We start from the raw sequence: 21652 nt of genomic DNA on the forward strand, positions 1-21652 counted from the left end.
TCTAACCGTCGGTGGCTAGACCACAGTATAAGACCTTGTCTGTAGGAATCCTTCACAGCCTGCTTTTCTCCAGGTAAAATCCTGAGGGATTTGCTAATGCGCTGTTTGCTATGTTTAGAAGCAGAGCACACAGCCTCTCCTCGCTGCCCAGGGTTTACTCTAACTGGTCTCCCACAGCCTTGCTTTAGGGACAGCAAATGTTCGTTGTGAATGAAGGAAATTCCACTTCCTAAGCTTTCATTGTCTTTTTATTTCCCCACCTCTAGGATCAGAATTCAGGCCGTCAATGAGATTGGAGTCGGACCATTTAGTCATTTCATTAAAGCAAAAACTCGGCCATTGCCACCCTTGCCTCCTAGACTGGAGTGTGCTGCATCTGGTCCTCAGAGCCTGAAGCTCAAGTGGGGAGACAGTAACTCCAGGACGCATGCCGCTGGTGACCTGGTGTACACGCTGCAGCTGGAGGACCGGAGCAAGAGGTGAGCGGGGCGCGTGCATTCCTGGCACGTCCAACTTTGCTGTTCGCCTCATACTCGTGGTCCTCTGAAGCCCCTCCTCCTTGTTTACAGAAGGCTCTTGCATGTTACTCAGCAGTATACCCTGTTCTCCCTCTGGAGTTCTTATGCGTTTTAAACATCCCCATCGCCCGACGTGACAACAGATGCATGTTTATCCCTTTATAAGGGCCGATGATGGAGAGAAATTATCAAAAGAGAAAATTGTCAGATTCAAGCCCCACTGTCTAATAACATTTATTAGTCATAAGTGCCGAGGAAAATGGGACCTGGGAGAAATAGTACCTCTTTAAATATTCAGTAACCATCGGGACAAACATGTTTACCAATCTGGAATCGCTGTGGGTAATGTACAGATGGGGGATGTACTCTGCAACTATGGGTGCTGTGATATCAAATTAACCAGAGCAAATAAGAGATTTGTTTCTTCTAAGACTTCCTGCCCAGAGGACACTTGGAGATGTTGAAATCAAATTCAGGCTTTCACATGGTGCTTACTTAAGGTAGCTTTATCTCCTCAGAAAATGGCCAATCAGAAGACAGAAGTTAGTGGTCACAGAATGTTCTACTAGCAAAGGTTCTGATCAGAATCAGGCAGAAGGGAGGACTATCATAAAACCAAAGCAGTGATGAACTATTAGCTGTGTTGAACTTGTCGACAGTATGACACAATGTTAGTATACAGATGTGTTGGTCCACATTCACAGCTGCCATGGTGCATACGTATGCCGCAGGTTGGACGCTCCTGAGTTAGACTGGATGGTCCTGGAAGCATGGAAGAGGTTGTCCCTGTTGTATCGCTGTCTATAGGACCACATTCTGTTCCAGTGCATGGGGTTTCCTCTCCCATACATTCTTGGCCCACTGCTCTGCAGTCAGGAGATTAGACTGAGTTTACTGCCGTGGAGCTCTGTTGACCTTAAATGAAAACCAAGATCCGGAGAAGTAGCCATACCCTGGGTTTTGTGGAAATAATGTCAGGGCCAGCGACAATGGGATAGGCAGTGAGTGGGTGCTTAGCTGAGGAAAAGCAATCAAGCAAAGGCCAAAGAAACCCTAAGAAATCCGGGCAAATACTGTTCTGTGTGTCTACTGTGCAAGGTGCCAGTGGGAGTCTGGGAAAAGCACCCCTATGCTTCTGCCAACTTCTTAGAATTTGGCAGAAGTAGAGACCATGTCTGCTAAGAAGAAAGAAACGTGTAAAGATGTGGTAAAGTTCCAGAGACCACAGTGCCTCTTTAGGCCTTCCTGTTCTGTTCTGAATGTCCTCACACAGCCTTCCTATCCACTGGCAATGTCCCAGGGTCGCTGGAGACATGCGAACAGAAGATAGGGTGTAGGAACTGGTGTGGAGACTGAAAGCGAGGTCTTGGCCTTCAGCACAGTTAGCTCTACCAGAGGGTGGGAGCATCAAAAGAAACAAACAAAAACCGGGAGAGAGTTACAGCTGTCTTGTTGACATCCGAATGGAAATAAATACAATATTCATAGAAAGAGGGGAAGAGGAAGGGAGAATGTACAAGTACATATCATTAGCTCATGGAAAACCCTAGAATTTAGTGCCATGGGGAAAAACGTTCTGAGAGTTTGGACCATGTACACACAGACCACACATTTGAACTTGGCTTGCCTTCCCAGGAAGATCAGGTGGAAAGAAAATAAAGCAGCCATTGTCCTGCTGGAGGCATTACCAGCACCAAAGCACAGGGACAGTGAGCCTGATTTGATAAGTTCACTGGAGATCGAAATTATCTTTTATATGCAAAAGCATTCATCCTGTTGAATATGTTTCTTTGGATCTGTTTTTAATGGGTCATTATTCTACCTTGAAAGAAGTTCTCAGCCACAGAGGACTAGCAAAATCAAGCATTCTGAACTAACAGAAGTCATGATATGTGTGAGAGTCAGTATTAAGGGATATTTCCAAATCTTAACGTTTTTTCTTCCAGGCCTTTGCATCTGTTGACAATAGAAAGAACCTTTTGGGGGATATTGTGTAGTTCTCCAAAAACATAGCACAGAAGGGCTGGAGCCTGTGCTGTACTGCTCCATAAACCTGGAGAACCTGGGAAGCAGGGAGACTCCCTTTTCTTCTGTAGTTCTGCCCTGGTGGGACAGCCACCCAAGGAGTGGACAGCCACTCCACTTTGTGGAGACTGTGCAGATGGTGGTTAACAGTGGCTCCTCGGCACAGAGCAAACACTGTAGAAGCATCTACAGATGAGTGTGGCTCGCATGAGACACCTCCATACGGCAAACAGACAAGACTGCAGAATCTAGGAGTCAGTGCATGCTTGCTCCTTTGACAGAAGAGGTGGGGGAAGGAAGGAGGCAGAGAGATGCTGAGGCTTGCCTTGTTCATCAAATAAATCATTTGCCTAAACAGAACTGGTAATTTAAGAAATTTGACCATTAGGAATGATATTTTTCTTAATTTTATGAGCTGGAGTCCACATTTATCCTTTCTAAATTAAATTTGTCAGTGCTCTCAGAAAGTTATTAAAGTGATGTGAGTCCTGGGCATAATACATTCTTATTCTATTTGTGGAATCGTTTTCCTGGGATTTAACAGGATGAGGACAGCCTGACTTCAGTTTGAAGATGACCTTCCTTAGTGTCTGAAAGTGAATGCTTGTGAATGGTCCAAGCCTTTAATGCCAGCTCTTGACTCAGCATCAAGGACAAAACGCTGGACTTGAATATGTCACAGTTCTGTTAGCTTAATGTCTGTCCTTCCTTCCTTCCTCCCTCCCTCTCTCCCTCCTTTCCTCTCTCTCTTCGAGATGGTTCCATGTATCCCAGGCTGATTTTCAATTCACTGTGTAGCCAGGATGAGCCTACACTTTTGATGTTCCTGTCTCAATCTTCCATGAGCTGAGATTATAGGCATGCACACCACACTTGATTTTATGCAATACTGGGGTGGTGGAGGCATGAGGATCCGAAGAGCTCACTATCCAGCAAATCTAGCCTTCTCGGGTCCAAGTGGCAGGCCCTGTGGCAAAGAGAGGTTGACAGCTACCCTGAGGACAACACCAATGTTGACTTCTGGCCTCCACATGTGCCCACCCACACACCTGTACTGATACACACACACATGTGCACGAGATGACCCAGGGATTCAAATATATATATTTTAAGCTTTCTGAAGGAAAATTCTGTGTATCAAGAACATGCAAAGAACATGCCAAGCAGTAGGAGCTTTGTTTACATTTAGTTCTCTGACTAAGAAGTGAAATATGCTAGTATATCCCCCTCCCTCTCCCTCCCTCCCTCTCTCCCTCTCTCCTTCCTTCCCTCTCCCTCCCTCCCTCCCTTCCTCCCTCCCTCTTTCCCTCCCCATTTGAGCTCCTTTCCTACAAACAGAAGGAAATGAACAAGCCAGCATGGCCCAAAGCTTTGCCTCTCAGGGTAACTATATCAAGAATTCTTACAACCCAGCTGACTGAGTTCCTGAGACTTCAGGGCCATGCTCATGGAGAAGCATTGCAGTCATGCTTCTCTCTAGAGGGCTAAGTTTATGCCTAGTGTTTGATTATGGTTATTCAACTAGCAGAATGTTTTCTTGAGTTACCATCGTGTGCTCGGCCTCATGAGGTATGTGGCAGATTTGGAAGAGCTGATCTTGCTGAGAAAATGAATTAGCATTAAACAGTGAACAGACAGTACAAGAGATTTTAATTTCAACAGAAAAGCAAAAATTAGATTAGTTTGGCCTTGCGGTGATTAGGTCTATTATTCTTAACAGATCCAGCATAGAAAATCTGAATGGTTCTGGTTTCCATGTTACATGAGAAAAATACACACGCTGAGCAAATATTCTCATAAAGCCAAGTTTCCCTGATGCACTTGCTAGAGTAGCAGCTTCAGCTCGTAGGCTGAGGTCATAGCACTGTCCTGACACTTCGGAAGATGCGTTTGTCTGTGTTTATGAAATGAAATGGTGCCTGGTCTAATGGAATTGGAGCTGGTGTTGAGCCCAAATTCATCGGACCATGCTCTTGGTAATTGTGCCCAGGACTGCAACAGGAGGGCTATAAATTCCAGGAATGTGTTTACGGTTAATCTGCTGCTCGGGTTTTGTTCAGACAGCCAGTGTTTTTCAACGTGAGGCTCCAGGGAGATTAGACAGGGGAGAGGCATCTAGTGGAATGAATAGTCACGACTTGCTCTCCCCATCAGGATCTGTAACTGTGACACTTCCCTGACAGCCAGGGACTATGGAACTATGGGATGCTTCCAGTGTCAGTAGCTACTGACTGTTACCAAAAACAAAACAAAAACAAACAAACAAAAAAAACCCTGCATCTTCAAGGTTTCTTTAAACTCCAGAAGAATACGCTGTAGGGATATAATGAAAGGGACTAGAGAGCGTGAGCGACCCGACTCAGTAGTCTTTGCTACAGACCCGACTCTGGCTCCATTCTCAAACTGCAGTGCTGTTATAAATGACTGCTGGGAGATTCAGAGCCAGCCCTGTGCTTCCCATTCCTTCCCCTCCCTCTGCACTTCCGGTCCATATGATCATCCTCTGCGGGAAATGGCTTGTGTCTACCCAGCCCGTGTGCTCCTCATTCCTTTCCCCCGCATTTCTGGTCCACATGATCATCCTCCACGGTAAATGGCTTGTGTCTAACCAGCCCATGTGCTCCTCATTCCTCCTCCCCCCCCCCCCACCCTGCACTTCCGGTCCACATGATCATCCTCCGTGGGAAATGGCTTGTGTCTAACCAGCCCGTGTGCTCCCCATTCCTTTCCGCCGCACTTACGGTCCATATGATCATCCTCCGCGGGAAATGGCTTGTGTCTCTTTCCTGCAACCCCAAGTAGCAGCTGCAGTCCTCGACACCCACCATCAGACCTCTGTCCTAACCCTAGACCTGTTCCTGACTTTTCAGATGAGCAGAGACGTATGCCTCGACTGGTTTTTGCCTGCGATTTCCAGGCTACGAAGTACACATAGTGATGCCTGGCACTCCAGTTCTTAATTAATAGAGGAAAAATATTTAGAGACATTTTAGTTTTTAGGGTAAAATCATAAAGATTCATCCTAAAAAATAAAAATTTTTTGCTAACTTGCTCAACTTCAAGCCAAATGCCTTGGACCAATCAGGGCAGAAAAGTGGTAAAGGAACTATTTGAGATCTGATTGGATCCAAAGTCAAATCCAGATAATGCATTTTACCTCTGAATTACTTTATAAATAAATAGAAGGAAAATCAATTGCAGTTTCCTCCACTGAAGCAAGACCACTGCAGCAGAAGTGGACAGACATCTGGAAAGCTCTGGGCCCCGTGTCCTCAGCAGCAAGACTCATTCCATGTATTGGGAACCCACATAGAAAACTGGGGGTGTCGAGTATCTCAGAAGAACCTTAAAGTTGGGGGAGGGTGCTTTCTATGAATGCAAATGAATGGGAGAGGGGCTTGCTATGAGTGCCAATGGATTGCTTTTTTGAATCTATCAATGTCTATACAGACATAAATGCAGGCAAAACACCAATGCACGTAAAACAAATCTTTAAAAAATTTGGGTGTGGAGTTATAAAGGAAGAGCAGCCTGCTTTCCGGGCATTCCTGGCTCCTCCCACTGGGAGCTATAGGCTGCCGAGACCCAGCTTGCCCTCCCAGGGGGACTGATGGTCCCAGGTTGGCCTCTTGAGGCTCCCTGATTCTGCCTTCACTACAGGCACGATGCTTCAACATTACAGCACCAGCAGTTAGCACCCCAGGTTAATGGCTTCCAACCATCCTCACCCTGCAGTCACTTTCTCTACCCTAACTAATTCAGCCTTTCTCACAAACGTGGGTAACGCTGTCTCTGAACCTAAGGACGTGCATTAATGACACATTTGTCAATCTGCCATTACTATTAGCCCTTCCTGCGATGCTTTTTAATAAGTCGGAGTACCAGTTAAGTGCATGAGCAATACAAGAATGGACCAAATAGTCTAGAGTCAGCAAGTTTCAATGGTTTTGAGAATTATATGTGTTCTACTTATTCAATTTGGATTATAGTATGAAGTCAGATTACTGGACTTGCTTCAGTGAGTTTCGTAGAGACTGCAAGTGCTTCTATCTAGGTATGTGATTAGACCTTGGCACAAATGTGTGTCAAACGTCTTTTCTAAAGGAAATACCATCCTTGGAGTGTGGCAGGGCTGGAAACAGTTCTACAGACAAACACTGAGCTTGCAGGTCACCATAATGGAGATTTAACAGTGTCGCTTCTGAGACCGTGACTTCCATTTGTGATACAATTAAGGGCAATTACTCCCGCTGGCGATTCTGGCCCAGGTGAAGCTGAGTTAATAAGTAGCCATTTGCCTCTGCATTAGCTGGGGTGTCTTCATTAAGGCAGTAATGTGTTCAGTGTGCTAAGTAGGTTGCCATGGTTATCTGTGGGTTTCAGCCTGGGCTCAGCCTTCAATAAAAAACACTTCCCCCTGATTAAAACATGCAGAGCAGTAAGTGAACCTGCCAGGGCTCCGGAACTCCATTTCAAAGGCTGGTGCGTGCCTGGATGGGATACACTGAGTATTGGTTAACAGGGTTTGTAACTTCAGGTTGTTCGGTCTGTCCGTGGATCCACCTCACCCTCCCACCTAGGACTATTTCACACAGAACCAAGTTGCTACTGCCCTCTAGAACTTCCTGCCCCACATAGGGCCAGCACCTCAGGGTGGTTCTCATTCAACCCCAAAGCCCAGCACACATCAGGCTGCTAAGAATGACTGCTAAATAATTGTAAGAATTCTTTTCCCTGAGCCCAACAAGCTCAGGTCAACCATTTTGAATGATGATTGTGTCACTTAGTGCCTTACAGTCGTTTCTGAAGACAGTGGGGGTGTCCTTGACTGCTGAGGGAGCTCTGGGTACCAGTAGCCAAGCATGGCCTGTGTGAGCAAAGCCCCTGAGTCTGGAGTTGCTCAGTGTTGGTTCTCAGGGTGTTCCTGGGCCAGTGATATTTAGGTACTGGAGATCTTTTGGAAAAATTGCATTGTTTTTTCAGAATCATACAGTTATTAGGTGATAAAAGTCAATTTATAGATCTAGGTAGTCCAGTTTCACAGGGGGAGGAGTTTAGTTTTCAAGATATGCTGAGAAAATACCTAAAGTACAAGGATTGTTTTCTAATTCACACTACGTAATTACATTGCATAGTAATAATAAGAGCAGGAAGACGGCTCGGTCGGAAGGTGGACCTGCATAGAGAAGAGCTTGAGAGCCGTCGGTACAGAATTAAGGAGTGTGCTTCGGTCACACACGCAAATAGTAAATTACGATTTTTAAAAGTATTTTAATTTAGCAGAAATATAAAATAGTTTCAGACCAAATGGTAGAAGAAACCAGAATCTGCCAGCAAAAACTGCCCAGCTGGCCTGTGCCATTTTATATGTTACTTCATTTACCCCGGTGATAATTCTGAACACAGTCCTTTCTGTCTTTTGTGTATTTTCTCCAAGATACATAATCATAGATGTCTTTTTGCCAGCTTGGGAAAGGGCTTTGTGAGGTCTTGTATAAATAAAGATCAGCATTTAAAGGATTTAAACTTCTGTTATTTGAAAAATCTGAGTAAATAGACCTCTTATTTATCAAGTGACCATTGAACAGTAACTTCATTGCCAAGTAAATAATACGTGGGTTACCACTAACCACAATGAAACACTTGAAAATTCTGATTTTGTTAGTAAATAAAAACATGCATGACTGATGTTTCTGGAACTTGGTTCTGCTCTTCGCGTGTGCTTTACCGTGTGTTTTCTTTTATACAAGCATTCCTTGAACATTGAACTGAACCATTACATAGCAACCGGTCCCTTTAGGTGGTGGGAGGCATTTATCAAGCTAGCCCTGATCTTTCCATGAGTCTGCCTCAGAATTTATCACCACAAGGAACTCGGGTGACTAATGGATCTGCTCCTCTTTCTGTCCAGGTTTGTTTCCATCTACAGAGGACCCAGCCACACCTACAAGGTCCAGAGACTGACGGAGTCCACCTGCTACTCCTTCAGAATCCAGGCAGCGAGCGAGGCAGGGGAGGGACCTTTCTCAGAAACTTACACCTTCAGCACAACCAAAAGTGTCCCTCCCACCCTCAAAGGTGTGTGGAAGTAGACCCCACACTGTGCTGGGAGGGGAAGGATGCACTGACGTCACACCTGCGAAGTTCAGGTCTGACCATAAATGCATTCTGAATCTCTCTAATAACAAGATGAAATCAGAATTTCTCAAAAAGAAAAAAAGCTGTGTGGTAGGTTATCTGGAGTAAATGCCTACATGGACAGTCTACTGTATTCTCTATGCATGTTTATTGCAAATAATATAGTAGTGTAATATATAAAGATATCCTAATTTCCAAACATAACAGGCAGGGAGCTGATGTGAATGACAGCTTTTGTGTTAGTGAGTGAGAGGTGGCTTAAGACTGATTGCCTCCTTTCCCAAAGACATTCAGAGGTTAGTACTAACATGTGTAAGTGGATTCACGAGATAAAGGAGGGTGTTGAGTGTTTATTTGGGAACACTCACGAACAACAAGGTAGAGAATCGCCGTGGTGGCCTGCTCTGTGGGTGGTGGGAACTGTGATCAGGTCCCCAACCACCACCCAAGAAAGCGAGTGAGCCCCTCCTCTCTCTTAAAAGTGATCATGTCCACAGACTGAAGGCCACGCCCTTAAGTCCAGTAACCCCCAAAGCTGTTGGCTGAATGAGTTTCCAGAATACTTACCCCTTCTGTCTAAATAAGCGGGGACAGAGAATACTTTTCTTTACAGGTTGGCATTCATCTCTGGGTGGTTTTGGTGCCTGGAAATTAGAACCTGATTCGGGCAACACCGGCACTTCCTGTGGGCACATAACCTCTCCATAGAGGGCACTGTTGAAAACCTATGGCAGTGACCATCAGTGTTTCTCCAGAGGTTTTCCCTTGGAGGAATCAGGTCCTGCAGAAGCGCCAAGACAGCAAATATCTAAATCTCTCATCTTTCTCAAGGAGGGTAGATAGAGACACTCCTGCTGGGCCGAGGCTCCAAGTCTGCCATGTCCCTAGTCACAGAATTGTGGATGAGTCAGTGCCAGACTTGCATGGGAGGGCTGGTGGTGACAAGAGCCTTGTCCCCATCACCAGACGTCACGTTCTCACACAGGTCCCTGGAACGTCTCCTTAGACAAAGCAGCATTGTTCCAGCCCGCCATTGTCCAGTGCCCTGCTGGTGGTGTGTGCTGCAGGGTGGGGTACTGACTTTGGAGGCAGTCCCTCTGTATATGCCCCTAGGATGGCTTCCATATGAAGGAGTTGAGGCCCCTACATCCGGAACGTAGTCGGTTACAGGAAGGAGGGGCTATCAGAACCTGGATCACTGTCTGGCTTAGGCTCTGCCAGGTTTGTTGTAACTACTTCCAGGATTGCTTCATGACATGTGCCTTCAACCTGCTCCCCGCCCCACAGGCACCTTGGCCACTTCTCTGTGTCATGTGCCCTTTATATATACTTTATTTCCACATCCCTAAAGTACCTGGCACATGAAAAGTGCTATAAACCTTGTGAAGGTGATCAACAGCCATGGGAGGGAGGGGGATGGGAGAGGGTAGATGGGTGGATGATAGGTAGATGGATGGATGATAGGTAGGTGGATGTATGGATAGATAGATGATAGGTAGATAGGTAGATAGATAGATAGATAGATAGATAGATAGATAGATAGATAGATGATAGGTAGGTAGATGGATGGATAGATGGATGATAGGTAGGTAGATGGATGGATAGATAGATGGATGATAGGTAGATCAATAGATAGATGGATAAATAAGTGAACTGAGACCCAGGCCAGCAACTCGTTAATGAGCTAGTGAGAAGATGTGCCGAGAACGGGCCTCCTGGTCCTGGAGTAACCTCCCTTTCGTGAGGGTTACCTAGCAGGGTTAGCAGGAAGCTGAACAATAAAGCTCCCTCTCAGGGTGGACACAAGCACGTCGCATTCTCCCAGGCTGAGACTGAGTTTTGACTTGGGTGTGTGGTTTTGTATTGCAGCACCTCGAGTGACACAATTAGAAGGAAACTCATGTGAAATCTTATGGGAGACGGTACCACCGATGAAAGGTGATCCTGTTAACTACATCCTGCAGGTACTGGTCGGAAGAGAATCTGAGTACAAACAGGTAAGGCCCAGCGTCCGTGCATGCGCCATTCTTCTGCGTCAGGCTGGCTGCGAGCCCTGAGCACAGCCCTGATTGATGCAGGGAGCTGCGGGTTTGTTAGGAGTCGGTGGTTGGACGGCCTGAGACGGGCTTATATTGTTTACATTTCCTCCCCTATCTGTGGTGGTCTTCCTGTCTTCCTAGTTCCCCGGGCATAAACTTGAGGGGATTCAAGGGGTGTGTTTGTTTAGCAGCGTAAAATCTGCACAGTTTTCGTGTGATTGGAAGCTGAAGTGGCCCCAGAGAGGAAGGCATCTTAACCTACCCTTCAAATTCCGGGTCCTCTCTGCCTGTTAAGAAGTGACGGTGAAAGGGTGAGGGGGCGACCTGACTCACGCTCTGGGCTGATTTTTGTCAGCCTTTAATATGCATATCCATCAGATTCTGATTCGAGATGGCTCCGGGTGACATGGCCATGTGTTGTGTCAGAGTAAATAGATCACAGTCAAACCTATTCAACAGAAAACATGAATTTGGTTTTACTGTTTCTCATACCTCGTGATCCTTAATACCTTACAGAATAATGCCTTATTGGGTCACTGACTGTACTGAGTTCAGCCCCCTGGAAGATAGACTGCTTGGGTGGAACTGGGATATGATTGTTTATTCCATCAGGGAAGTAAGATCCATCTTCACTTGGCACTCTCCATAATCCATTTGTATTGAACTCATAAGGTGAAGATCAGTGTTGCCTGTCCTGGGAAGTGCTGGCGTTGTTTATAAAGGCTGCTGCTTTTAGCCTTTGAGTCTTCAAATGCACACACGAGAGGAAAATCTGATTCAGCATGTCACTTAGAGTGCTTGCTGCTGTTTTATGTGATAATTTTTAAAATACTTGTAAACAAAATTTTTAAAATACTTGTCAAAGAAGTTATTGGACATGTTGATACATTTTGTTACTATGAGTATCAGATAGGCTGAATATTTTAACCACACCTTGCACAAGCTTTATCTTTAGCCTGACATCTACCAGTATTGATTCCTCTGAGCCGATGACGTCACCAAGACCTCCATCATACCCCTCACAAGGGAACAAAGCCCTGGGCTTCTCTTCACCTTCCTGTTCCCTTCTCATCCTGTTGCCATCTCAGGACCGTTCAGGTCACACGTGCCATTGCTCAGTTTAGCAGAAAGGAGTTCTCTCCAGCTCGCTCTAGTTAAGCCTTGGCCATCTCGCTCTTGTTTGACACTGAACAGCAGTTCGTTTCTCATCACATATTCGCTGCTATGGTTTTAAAACCTTTTGTTCCATGTACCGTGCATTTCCACGTATTCTTGGAAAAAACGTTCTGTTCTCAGTGCACACTGGGTGCTGCTTGGCAGAGGAAGGGCAGCACTGTGTGCTCAGTTTCTGCGCATCCACCGTCGTCAGAGTGAAGACTAATCACTGCAGGAATTTAGATTTGATCAGGTTAGCCTTTCTCAGGCCACCGTTCAGTGTTAAGTCCTGATGTGATGTGTAGTCATGTATTTACCATAGAATATTCTCTTACCATCAATGCTATAACGGTTATTGATTATCAAGAATGTGGCATTTCAGGACCGCTTCCGTCAGTAGAGATGCCCACATAGTTCCTACGTTTACCAAGAAGTGAATAAGGGCAGTTGTGACATGAGAAACCTCAGCTGACACAGCTCATCAGGGACTGTTAGTACTGGGTCTGGGAATTTCGTTGTTTTTCTTTTCCTTTCCTTTCCCGATTCAGTAACCATTCTCTTGCTGTGGTGTTCTGAGGAAAGGAGAGGGAATGAAGGCCATTTGTATAATGTGTGGGTTAATAGACAAGCAGGCTTTGAATTCATAGCAGCAAAGCCAAAGCAGATGGGATGTAATTGTTCCTGCGCAGCAGCCCAGCCAAGCCAGGACCCTCATGCTGCACTGCATAGACCCCATTACAGCGCTAATCATACCACCCGCTAATAGGAGCGCTCGCTGATTGAATTTGTTTTCTGATCTGGCACATACTCGGGCACTCGGCAAGTGCATCCTGCGTGCACGGAAGAGGCAGGATCCAGGGAGCTGGTAATTTACACCTGCAGTGGTGAGTTTCCTTTGTAACAGGAAGAATAGTGATGCTGATCCCCCACTGGACAGGCGGGTCCGATGCTGTTCCTGTCTTGAGTTTGTTTTGGTTCTAGCGCCCTTTGGTTCAGTTCCCCTTTGCTATCATCATGATGTGGCAGGCAGCCTGTTTTAAGGACAACACACAGGCATGCCTTAACGAGCTACCAAATCCTTTCTGGCACTTCACTCCACATTCAACTGCATGTATATGTCTGTCTTTCGGCCACTTAAACATTCCAAGCTCAAAGTGGTTTTCAAGAATCGTATCTTTTTTCCATGGCATTACTGCAAAGCATTCTTGAAAGGGTGAAGATTTCTCTAGATACATGCAGTTCACTTTCGCACACCACACAAAAGAATGAGGCAGAAGTATACAGATCCCTCTTCAGACGTCAGTAGTCTTTACCAAAAAATACTGAATATAAGCATTGAAGATAAGGAGAGAGTTGACAAATTACAAGAAACCATTTCCTGTTAATTATAGCTCAGATTCATCGCAGTTGGGAAACCTCCAAGGCATTAGAAATTCTGTGGAGCCCACCTTTGGTGAGTTGGCAGTCTCTGTATGTTGACAGCACTGGGGTAGATACCGATCCTTCATGTTCTCGCCAGGGGATTGGTGAGGAAGCATCTTCTGTTGATTTTAAAGTCATTTTAAAGCAGATTCCAGAGCCAGCATGTCTCAGTGACTTTGAACACATAACTTAACTGCAAAGCTGTTTTAATCACCTCAAGTTTTCCATGTTTCAAATCCAAAGCAAGAACAAAATAGATCAAAGTAGAAATCTTTCCAAGCTATCATTTACTTTACTAATTTTTAAGTTTACAGTTTCATGTTCATATCTCATAAAGACCACTTCCCCTAAACTAGAACAATGCTTGCATAAACATCTACTTGAAATGTCCCATAATCTGTATTTGTTCGATCTCCTGAGTGCAGGTACCGAGCCCAGGTTGCAGCTTCTAGCTGCTTTGTGTTGTGGAGGTGTCTCAGCAGAAGAAGTTCACACGGGTGCACGGACAGGTTGCAGTGGACACCCAGCACCCTTGCTGTGCCTGTCTGCTGAGCAGCTTAGGTGCTCAGCCACCCCCGTCCCTCCCAGGAGAGGTCACAGGATAGCAGGCTCCCTCTTGAGTCAGGATGTCTGAGGACACGCCTGCCTCCCATGGTCCTAGGATTTGGGAGAATTAGTTCATTTTGCTAAGCCTCCGTTACTAACCCAGCAACTTGGACTGTTCCAGTGTGACTCACGTCGGTCCACTCGTGACAGGGAAACGTGTGGCCAAACCATGAGGGAAAGGCAGCATTCGAGCAAACCCAGCAGTCCACCCTCGGCGCCCCTCTCCAGAAGCTGCCGCTTAAGGGATTTCAGCCATGCAGCTTGTTAATCGGAAGTAAAACTCTTGCATTCCTCATTTCAGTTGTTTGTCTGTGGGCTACTTCATGCCCCCTGTTCAGAGGAAACACTTCAAAATGAGTTTAAAATATGGCACCAAATCAAGAACAAAAATAACTTTATAAAAAATAAATATTCCACATCTAGCCTTACTTTTACAATATTATGATTGGTGACTTCAATAAGAAAATCTTAAATGGAGTGTCACCTCCTAAATTGAGTTGAGGCAGGAGAAGAGGCCCATAATGAGGGTCCTGTCAGAGCAAAGGGATATGAGGCATGACCAGCCAGTGCCACCTGTGTGGCGTCTCGGGGTCCCTTGGGAAATTACCCTGCATAGGCACAGCCTGAGGCCCTAGCGACTTTATGACAACTCATAAGAACTGCTGGCGTTGGTGCCCACAGACAGGCCCCACACACCAAGTCAGTGTCTTTGCACTTTCCTTCAGCTGATCGCTGCAGGTGCTGTAGGCGATCCTCTAATGTTCCCAGCAGGGGAGATACAGGGTCAGCTAGGAAGGGGTCAGTTAGTGCAGGTTTCTTAAATCACTCATTAGCCAAACATTACCAATTTGATTTAGTTGCAGCCCCCCCCCATCTGTATTTGCTAAAGCTAATGCAATCCATTAATTTTCATATAATTTTAATGTATAGTTTCCTTGACATTTTCTAAGAATGGGTACCACATAAAAGACTCTTCCTCAGCCTCCTGTTAGCTTGGCTGATTCAAAGTGTGATCATTTCTAAGAAAACCGAGTTTCAAGATTATGAAATAGTCAACCTCTCCAAGATTGCATTAAAGGTCTAAGAGGCGGGACATATCTCAGAATCCCAGGTCCTTAATGGGAGAGAGCAGACTGGTTTTGCTCATAGACTACTAAAAGAAATCCCTCCATCAGTTGCATGTATTTGTTTGTGTTTGGTTTGGTGGGTTTGTGAGTTAGCTAGCTAGTTAGTTAGTGACAACCTATCACCATGTAACTCTGGTGTCTGGAACTGGCTATGTAGATCATCAGACTGGCCTCAGACTCACAGAGATTCTCCCACCTGCCTCTGCCTCCTGAATGGATAGAATTAAAGGCATGTGGTACCACACCTAACTTCAATATTAGTTTTTTTTTTAATATTGAACTGCATCAAAAAATCTCTTCAGATAGGCAAGCACAAAACTGCCAAGAAGTAGATTTTCAAAGCACATAGCATTCGTTTCTTTTTTGTGAACATTTGGGTTTGGGGGTTTGGTTTTTTTTTTTTGTTTGTTTGTTTGTTTTCTTTTCTTTTGTCTTTGATATCATGTTGTTTTGTGTAGATCTAAAGAGTGAAGTTTTCAATTTTTCTTAGATCTAATACTGAAAAAGTAGAAAGACTGGGTCTCAAAGCAGGTCTACTATAACCCATGGGAAAGATTAAGACCATGCATTTCCAGCACCAGGGCTTGGTGCCAGCCTGTCCTGCTGCTCCCACCCTCCCTAGTTCCCACACGCTCCGCACTACAGGGGCACCAATGGTATCTCCTACCCACGGTACTCTGTACCCTTTCACGTGTGTCGACGGCTCTTCTGTGCAGAGATACATGTGCCTTCTGCTCTGATCTGTAGGCTCTCTCTGTGTGCGTGTGTATGTGTGAATTTATACCACAGACAAATGAAGATTCAGAGCTAGAAGGCAATGTGGTACTTACCTGGGCTGGGGTACCATGACTGGGCTGTGTCTCATGTGTGACTGGGGCTGCATCATCATGTGTGAGCTGAAGATAGGTGAGCCAGGGGCAGATGACAGCCAGGAATAAGATGCATCACAAGCACACAAATTTTCTTAATAATATGAGAGAGTTGGGGAAGGTGGTTTTTTGTTTTGCTTTGTCTTTGTGACTTGACTACAAAGTTCTTATGTGTGAACTTCATAGATAACACGTCACAATGTCAGAAGATTAGATGTGCCTGACAGCCAGTTGTCAGAGAGAGAGAGAGAGAGAGAGAGAGAGAGAGAGAGAGAGAGAGAGAGAGGCGGTGCTTTTTCACCAGCATCAGCGGTTACTGCTTCGGTTTAAGCGGTGTTGAGTCTGGAGATGGCAGCCAGAGCTGTGTGTTGAGCCTCTTCTAATAGCAGTCTGCACTATAGAAATGTAGCTCTGTGTATCTGGATTACTTAACACGTTAGCTGCATCCACTTCTGGAAAAGTCACTGGATTTTATATTGCACTTTGTTCCAGGTAAGTTCCCAGGGTGATTTCATAAGAACATTGCTGTTGTTAAGGGTTTATCTGAACAGGTATCCATAAGGCTCCAGGTGTGCAAGCTATTTCCTGTGGCAGCCACAACGTTCTGACTTGCTCAACTACAACTTTTTCTTTTTCTGAAGGTGTACAAGGGAGAAGAAGCCACATTCCAGATCTCAGGCCTCCAGAACAACACAGACTACAGGTTCCGTGTGTGCGCGTGCCGCCGCTGTGTGGATACCTCCCAGGAGCTCAGTGGAGCTTTCAGCCCCTCTGTGGCCTTTGTGTTACAACGACGTGAGGTCATGCTTACAGGAGACATGGGGAGCATGGACGATCCCAAAATGAAGGGCATGATGCCTACTGATGAACAGTTTGCTGCCCTCATTGTGCTTGGCTTCGCAACCTTGTCCATTTTATTTGCCTTTATATTACAGTACTTCTTAATGAAGTAGACCTGCAGACTAAAGGTATGGGTGGGGCACCACCCATTGAATACACATTTACTCAGAGCCTTCCCTTTCAGCCTTGTTGTCCTTTGATTTATATACTTCTCTTGTTTTACAGATTTAGCTAGGAGAAACAGTCGGTGTTTGGCTGCACCTATTTGAGATGCAAAACTAGGAAGAGGTTAAACTGGATTAAAAAATAAATAAATAAATAAATAAATAAGAGGAGAGCAGCAGGAAAGCACCAGCCACCAAGAGACAGTGTGCCCCGTGAGCGCAGTGTGCCCAGTGAGCGCAGTGTGCCCCGTGAGCGCAGTGTGCCCAGTGAGCGCAGTGTGCCCCGTGAGCGCAGTGTGCCCCGTGAGCGCAGTGTGCCCCGTGAGCGCAGTGTGCCCCGTGAGCGCAGTGTGCCCCGTGAGCGCAGTGTGCCCCGTGAGCGCAGTGTGCCCCGTGAGCGCAGTGTGCCCCGTGAGCGCAGTGTGCCCCGTGAGCGCAGTGTGCCCCGTGAGCGCAGTGTGCCCCGTGAGCGCAGTGTGCCCCGTGAGCGCAGTGTGCCCCGTGAGCGCAGTGTGCCCCGTGAGCGCAGTGTGCCCCGTGAGCGCAGTGTGCCCCGTGAGCGCAGTGTGCCCCGTGAGCGCAGTGTGCCCCGTGAGCGCAGTGTGCCCCGTGAGCGCAGTGTGCCCCGTGAGCGCAGTGTGCCCCGTGAGCGCAGTGTGCCCAGTGAGCGCAGTGTGCCCCGTGAGCGCAGTGTGCCCAGTGAGCGCAGTGTGCCCAGTGAGCGCAGTGTGCCCCGTGAGCGCAGTGTGCCCCGTGAGCGCAGTGTGCCCCGTGAGCGCAGTGTGCCCCGTGAGCGCAGTGTGCCCAGTGAGCGCAGTGTGCCCAGTGAGCGCAGTGTGCCCCGTGAGCGCAGTGTGCCCAGTGAGCGCAGTGTGCCCCGTGAGCGCAGTGTGCCCCGTGAGCGCAGTGTGCCCCGTGAGCGCAGTGTGCCCCGTGAGCGCAGTGTGCCCAGTGAGCCCCTTGTGCCCAGTGAGCACAGTGTGCCTAATGAGTGCAGTGTGCCCAGCAAGCACAGTGAGCTTATGTCAAGCTTTCCAGTATGCTTCTATTCTGTTTCCACTGAAGTCTTTCACAAGCCTTTGAATTTTTTTTGTGTGTTCCAGTTTAGTAATTTATATTCACAGTCTATATCTGTAAACAGAATCACAGTGTATGGAGTTCAGGGCTGGGATTTTGCTGTTGTCAGAGTAGTGCCACACGAGAACATACAGAACATGTGTGCCTTCGGCTGAGGCCACCCAGACCATCTGTCATCACTCAGTTCTTAACTGTGTAGCTCACTTAAGTCAAACTGTGTACTTTAACCTAAATGTGTTACTACTCTGTATCCCTTATCATTTTAACACTATGAGTTGCCTGTCTAAGAAATCACATAACCAAATGCACCTATCAGTGATGGAGCATTGTAGATTTCCACATCGGTCCATAGCAGTAACTTTAAGAGGGCATTGTGCAATAGTTAGTTTTCCTGTTCAGCTACTTTAAAAGCTGCTTTAACTTGCCTGTCTGTCTGTGTATATAACTACTTCTAATCACTAGAGTTATTATATTCTGTTGTGTTTGACCAGAACTACGTGATGAGAACTCATGGCAGTCGAATGCCTCACAATTGTGGGCTGTCTTCTTACATGTTGGTCCATTAGTTTTGAAAGATTTGTCTTTGGCTATCCCTTGGGGTATCAGTAAAGTGAATGAAGTCCAGTACCTGATTTCAGCACCCATAAGACTAATGTAGCGTAGACACAAGTCTTACTGATAAAGCCCACAAGGGAACCATCTACACTTGCCCTGTTTCTGGGGGCTTGATCCGGCCACATGTAGAGAGGGAGTGGTAAGCGGCTGGAAGCACAGTGTGTTTGTGGCCAAAGAGCCTCCAAGATTCTCTCCCTGGATCTGTCAGTAACTTGCTTTGTGACCTCTCTGTGCCTGTTTTTCCATGCATGAGAAATCAAGTCAAATCAAATGGGGATTCAGTATCTGTAAGTGCTTTGAGATCTTAGATCCAGCGGTGCTATTGGAGTACAAATGTTATCTCGCACATTCATTTAGAGTCATGATAATCAGTTCTAACCCAAAGTCATTGGATTGCTCATATGAAGTCCACAATGTTCGAGTACCTCAGGGACACTTAAGAGTTGGAGGTGCAACTGTATTCCAAAAGGGTGCGACAGACACAGCCGATCCCCCGTTCCTGGTTTTTTGTATATTTTTGATCCTTGGTTTTTCTTGATCATAGCTGTTTTGTGCTTGGTCTATGTTGTCTATGCAGTAAGTACCCTGTACTAGCTTATAATATTCCCATACCAAAGTCATGGGGAAACCAACATTATTTTGTTTTGGGTTTATTTATACTATATTCTGCATACAGTACTTTAAATGCCAATTACAGTGCAATCTTTATTTATTGTAAAAATTTTTAAATGTACTTATGTACTAATTTGCCCTCGTAGCATGTTATATTTTGTGTGTTTTATACTTTTGTAATTTTAAGTCAGTTTGTTCCTTGGCAGCATCTGTAGTATTAACCTTCTGACATTTCCTTGTGTTTTTAAAGATAAGAAGAGCATCTAACTCATTAAATGCCAAAAATCCCATTATCAGTGATTGAAAGGTTTACATGTACCCAGAAAACCGTAATCATCTCTCGAGAGTGCTAAGATCAATACATTACTGTGTGCCTATATCAATGTAGTTCAGTACTAGAGAGCTCTGTATTTTGTTATTGACTATAATAATTAGTGTAATTACACTTGTAAACTGATGGTATCAAGGTAAATATATTTTTGCCAAAGTTCTGGCCTTCAGAAACTCATCATTTCATCCAAGTGTGTCATCTGACCCACTGTGACATTACATCTGCATTTTCCGAGACAGGTGTAAGCAGGAGAGAGCAAACTCAGCGGGATCACCTTTAGAGCTATTTGTGGGGCGAGTCTTTTTTTGAAACACTTCAGCACTGCTGCTGTAGAGAATTCTCTGAACTGGTTGAACGGTTTTAAAGGCAACAATGCTTCCAGCCAAAGTCTCTGAGCATCTGATCTTCTGGAGATTCCGTGCCCCGTGGCCATCAGGGAGCTGAAGTGTGTGACTCTCGAGCAGACAGCACTTTATTCTATTGCTCTCCATTATTTGTTTTCATTATAATCTCTTCAGTCGGGAAATTACTCCTCTACATGGCACTATTTTCTATCGCTAGTCTGTATATGTGCTATGGATATATAGCTATATATATATATTGTCATTACAAAGGAACAGTAAGATGAAGTGTTCTATTAATCTCCTTCTGCCCTTGACCAAGCGTAGGAGTGGCTTTCTCATGCTCTGAGGCTTCTCTGTATGTCACAAGCATCCCTGACACAAGAAATTCCAGTCATCTGAAGCAAACTGCCCTTTGTCCTCAAAATGTTTAACAAGAAAACTTTTTTAAAGGCTATTTTGCATATTTTCTGCCTTGTTTTTTATCAAACTTCAGATGTTGACATTTTCTAACCCTGTTTCTTCGGCTACAATCACTCAGTATTTGTGTCAAAATTGAAAAGTGCCCTCATAGAATGTGTCTGAATGTTATCCTTGCACAATTGTTTAAATTGAAAGGCGAAATGTTTTACCTCACTGTTGGACATACATTCCAAGCTTTTCGACTTTAGGAGAAAAAAAATAATCATATGTTTTCTTGTCTTGTAAATTTTAGATTATTTCATATACATTATATTAAAACTGCCATATCAATTTTAATGTATAGATTTTGCAAATATTATGCTATATGTAATACCTAACTGTATCTGTAGTGTATATGTAATATATTTATGCCCAATAAATGTTTTAATTCTTTCTGACTTAAGTAAGGTTCTTCAGCTTTGAATAGGGTTATAGTTTAAGTGTCTTGAGCAGCCATGCAGGTGACGTCGTACATGATGCTTGCTGTTGCCTGTCTCATGATATTTGAGGTCTTGAAGGAGCACCCCCTTCAATCTCATCAATGCTATTCCAAAGTAACTCAAATTCCAGGCTACTTCTTTACTCAGTCTCTGTGTATAGTTAGTTATTAGCTTGATACTTTATTTGTTGCTGAAAGTCAGGCATGCAGGTCTCCCTGTGTCAATCATTACTGGGTGTTTCCTGTCCCATGATGCAGTCTTACAGTTTTGAACTCCTTCCTCCTTTGGGTGTCTCTCAGCAACAGCAAGAAACTAGTGTTCTCCTTCATGAGGCTGCAGGGAGGAAGAAACCGCAGTAGTTAAGGTTAGGCTGGCGAGGAGCAGAGCCCCGTGATTGAGTCATCATTTTGGTTAAGTTGTTTCACTAGTTAGTCTCCACCTTCCCATGGAGTAATCCACACCTCCCTCTCTGTGTCATGACTGGACAATGACAAGTTTGAACAAGCATCAAAGTGTACATGGACCTTATACTGCAGATAATATAGCAGAGGATTGTTTTCCCATACGAACAGAAACATGGATAAAAAGCTATTAACACTAGAATTTTGGAAACCAGAAAAGGGAATGCAAAATCTCTATTTGTCAAGATGGAAAATGAACACCAATGCAAAATCAGTGCAGAAAGTCCTGAAGACTGGGAAACAGATGGCCACGTCTTCCCCAGAAACAAGAGGGAAGAACAGAACGGTTGAGGCTGCTTGGCTCTCCGATATCACCGCCCCTTATACATTGCCCCTCCTTATCCTCAACACAGCCTAGAAGTTGCTCCTGAGGAGGCTCAACTTGGACTTCTCTGACTGAAGAGTTGTGA

The 21652-nt window shown here is 45.3% G+C and overlaps 1 protein-coding gene across 3 annotated transcripts in view; it reads left to right on the forward strand.

The window, feature by feature from the left end:
- Fndc3b (fibronectin type III domain containing 3B) overlaps window positions 1-16983 on the forward strand; it is a 278725-nt gene extending 261742 nt beyond the window's left edge. For all 3 annotated transcript variants that reach the window (XM_050142069.1, XM_050142070.1, XM_050142071.1), the window contains exons 23-26: window positions 267-479; window positions 8455-8621; window positions 10551-10678; window positions 16541-16983. In XM_050142069.1, coding sequence (XP_049998026.1) covers window positions 267-479; window positions 8455-8621; window positions 10551-10678; window positions 16541-16852 — 820 coding nt within the window. In that variant the 3' untranslated portion in view covers window positions 16853-16983. The remainder of the gene's footprint in view (window positions 1-266; window positions 480-8454; window positions 8622-10550; window positions 10679-16540) is intronic.
- Window positions 16984-21652: the final 4669 nt, after the last annotated feature.

Source organism: Alexandromys fortis, unplaced genomic scaffold (assembly GCF_014885135.2).
Source record: "Alexandromys fortis isolate MF-2015 unplaced genomic scaffold, M_Fortis_MF-2015_v1.1 scaffold_41, whole genome shotgun sequence".
Lineage (NCBI taxonomy): Eukaryota > Metazoa > Chordata > Mammalia > Rodentia > Cricetidae > Alexandromys > Alexandromys fortis.